This window comes from Arachis ipaensis, chromosome B04, assembly GCF_000816755.2.
Source record: "Arachis ipaensis cultivar K30076 chromosome B04, Araip1.1, whole genome shotgun sequence".
Lineage (NCBI taxonomy): Eukaryota > Viridiplantae > Streptophyta > Magnoliopsida > Fabales > Fabaceae > Arachis > Arachis ipaensis.
In genome coordinates, this window is record NC_029788.2 from 129,941,964 (window position 1) to 129,945,625 (window position 3,662).

Consider the following 3,662-nt stretch of genomic DNA (forward strand, 5'->3'; position numbering starts at 1 on the left):
TTATTTAATTTATTTTTAATATATATTTATATTTCATATTATTAGTTAATTTTTCTAGTTGATTTTAGGGGATATCTAATATGATTATAAAACTAATATATAGTTTAGTAGTAAATAATTATGTATTAATAATTTTTGTAGCTTAAAAATATTAAGTACAATTCTCTTATTGTAAAATGGTTTCAAAAGGTAATTCACATTATAAAATGTATAAATTAATATATAAATTACTTATAAGCATTTTTTTATTTTTTTTTGAAGTATTAAAAGAATTTGAATTTTGAAGGGATGAATTTTTAAGTAAAATAATTTCCTAAAATAAAAACTCCGTGTGATTCTAAAACCCCAAAGCCACAAAGGGTTTTTCCCAAGCACTAAAGAAAAAAAAAAAAAAAAAAATCAACGTCTTCCTCAAAATCTTCCGAACAGGACGAACTCAGAAACAAAGAACGAAGAATCAAGCTTTTAGCCTTTGAAGGCGGCGGCACTTTATATTCTCTCTCTCATTTGATATCTCCTATGAATTTCGAACCTCCTTTATACTTGTTCCTTCGAACTTCACCTGTTTCATCAACCCCGTCTTTTTCTCTTCACTTCAATTCCCATTCCCCTTCGCTTCTTCTATTCTTCTTCCCAGCAATTTGATGTGCAGCACCACCACAAGTTCCCTCAACAAGGGTCTCGATTTTAAATACCCTTTTGAAAAACACGTTGTTTTCCAGCCTGCCCATTTGAGCATTTCGTCGAACATGTGGCGGAACGTCGCCAAGCACGCACTTTCCGCTACTTTCAGGGGGTTCCACCTTCGCTTCCACCCTCCCAATAGCCCTGTGAATTCAATCTTCCAAAAAAGGATGGGAATTTTGAGTTTTGCAAGGAAACCAAATGATGTTGGATATGGCAAGTTGTATAAAGGGTATGCTAGTGTTGCTGAGGCGGTTTCTTCTTCCACTGATGTGGAAGATGATTCTCCAGTTCCATTTGGTGTCAAAGAATATGGTAGTGTTGCCGAGACAGTATCTTCAACTTATGTTGAGGAAGATGCCAGTGTGGTGGATGAAATTCGAGAATTGTTGGAGGAGATGAAGAAGGAAGAGCAGAGACATGTTGCTTCTTTTAGGTGGAAGCGTGATAATTCGAATAGGAGGGGCAGTATGACACAGTACAAGTTACAGGAGTTGAGAAGGAGGCAGGTTAAGATTGAGACCGAAGTGTGGGAGGAGGCGGCAAAGGAGTATAGAGAGCTCTTGTTGGATATGTGTGAGCAGAAGCTTGCACCCAATTTGCCGTACATGAAGTCTCTGTTTCTTGGTTGGTTTGAGCCGTTGCGTGATGCCATTACCAAGGAGCAGGAATTGTTCAGGCAGGGGAAGAACAAGTCAGCTTTCGCTCCTTACTTTGATCAGTTGCCGGCCGATAAGATGGCTGTTATCACAATGCATAAGTTGATGGGGTTATTGATGACTGGAAGTGAACGTGGAACCCTTGGCACTGCCAGGGTTGTGCAGGTTGTCTGCAGCATAGGTGATGCCATTGAACAAGAGGTAGGCATATTGCCTTTCTCTTGATAGTTGCATTGTCCTTTTATTTTGAACTGATTGCACAGATATCATGACCTATATAGTTTGAACTGTTTATTCATAATATTATGATTTCCTTTTAAAATGTTTGATAGTGTTGCTATATGTTAGTTCAAAGATAGAAACTCAGGCCTTTTGTAACACCCTTAGAAACCTATGGTAGTGTGGAGGAGGTGCAAAAGGGGATTTATTTAGTATTTTTTGGGGTTGGGGTTGTTGAAGCACTTCTAACTTTGTCAGGTAACTGCTGGCTTTTTTATCTAATTGGAGAAGGATGTGGGGTTTGTAAGTAGTATAGAGTTTGGATGGTGTCTGAACGATTAACTTCCTTAGGCCTCTACTTCTATTTCTGAACAACTGTCTTCCTATGGCCTATGAGTGTAACCTTATTCACTGCTTACTAATTTCTGGTTCAGGTTAAAATACACAAGTTTTTGGAGAAAACCCAGAAGAAAAAAGGTCGTAAAGGGAAGAAAAATGAAGCAGATGATCAGTCTGCTGTTGACCACAAAGAAGGGGAAAAGCTGCGGAAAAAAGTCCTTGATTTGATGAAAAAGCAGAAGCTTGTCGCAGTGAAGGGGATAGTGAAGAGCCAGGATGATGCAAAGCCATGGGGACCAATCATTAAGTCAAAGGTTTGAATAGCCTCACCTACATTCTCTAAATGTTCATTTTGCTCTTTTTTTTCCCCTTTTTCACAAGGTGGTATCCACCCATCCACTTCACAGGTAGGAAGCCGTTTAGTTGAGCTTTTGGTGCAGACAGCCTATATACAACCACCATCAGATCAATTAGTGGATTGTCCACCTGATATCCGACCTGCATTTGTCCATTCATTTAAAACAATGACACATGAGTCAATGTGAGGTTTAATCTCTGCTTCACATGCTTAAATTTAAAATTTCCAGCAGTACTTTATATTGATGCCCTAACTGTTTTTTAAAAAATAATTTACATAGGAAAACAAGCAAAAAATATGGTGTTATTGAATGCGACCCTATAGTTCTTAAAGGTCTCGAAAGAACTGTAAGTATATTCATCATCTTCTGTTTGTTTGGAAATCTTGAACTCAATAGTTCACCACTAGCGATATATTTAGCAGCATTTTTGTTATTGTCATTTGGTAGGTTGTAGAGCCTTTAGTTTTTAAAGGAGAGTTTTGTCATTAGATTTCTTTTTGACTAATAATTTAGTTCCTGAATTGGACTTGGGCTAGAAAAACTTTAAACATGTAATAATGGCAATGCCGGACAGGAATAACCATAAGGTGCAGATGAAGATAGGTAAAGACATATTAGGGTAGTAGAACTGTAGAAGAATGGAGGATATAAGTGAGAATCCAGCTACAGAAAAATCTTTCCAATTCATTGATTTAATGCATGATAATTTCATAAATAATGTTATACAGATAAACTGAGGTGCACATTCGATCCTCTTTGTAAGAAGGCTGTATAGCGAATTACCATGTTAGTACCTTAAATATCATCCTAAAATAAACTAAATCCCTGCTTCTGGAAAGATCCCAAACCTTTGGTTATCGAAAGTAATAGAGTAAGTGTGATTCTGATGAAAAGCTTTTATGGAGATTTGCAGCTTTTTCTGCCGTGTGGTTTTTTTGGTTTAATCATATGGCATATCTTTATCTTTTATGATAGGTCTTTATCTTTAACTCCACAAGTGTCATTCCTTGATTTGCCCACTAAGGGAGATCCCTCAAACATGATGGCTTTATGGCAAGCTTTGTGGTAGCCTCTTTGTGTTGGCACTTTGCTCAATGCACTTGGCATATCAGAAGTTTCTGTTTTAAGATATATTTTTCTTTATGTTTTGGCCCGTGGTTATGACCTATGATCCTTATTATATTCAGATGTGATTGGGTTTACTTCAGTAGAAAACTCACTTACTACTATACTACAGCTCTACTATATGTAGATTTTATTTCAACGAGTTCACAATAGTTTCTTGTGTTTTACATTGTGCGCATACTTTTGTTTGAATAACGCATCCTCTCCCTTCCTTGGGTTTTACATTCATTATTATTATTATTATTATTATTATTATTATTATTATTATTATTATTAT

General features: G+C 36.5%; 1 protein-coding gene across 1 annotated transcript in view; it reads left to right on the forward strand.

The window, feature by feature from the left end:
* The window catches only part of LOC107635492 (DNA-directed RNA polymerase 2B, chloroplastic/mitochondrial), a 15,206-nt gene continuing 11,884 nt past the window's right edge, over positions 341 to 3,662 (forward strand). Inside the window, exons 1-4 of the mRNA XM_016338976.2 lie at positions 341 to 1,544; positions 1,997 to 2,215; positions 2,309 to 2,442; positions 2,540 to 2,606. Of these exons, the coding sequence (XP_016194462.1) occupies positions 645 to 1,544; positions 1,997 to 2,215; positions 2,309 to 2,442; positions 2,540 to 2,606 (1,320 nt within the window). The 5' untranslated portion in view covers positions 341 to 644. The remainder of the gene's footprint in view (positions 1,545 to 1,996; positions 2,216 to 2,308; positions 2,443 to 2,539; positions 2,607 to 3,662) is intronic.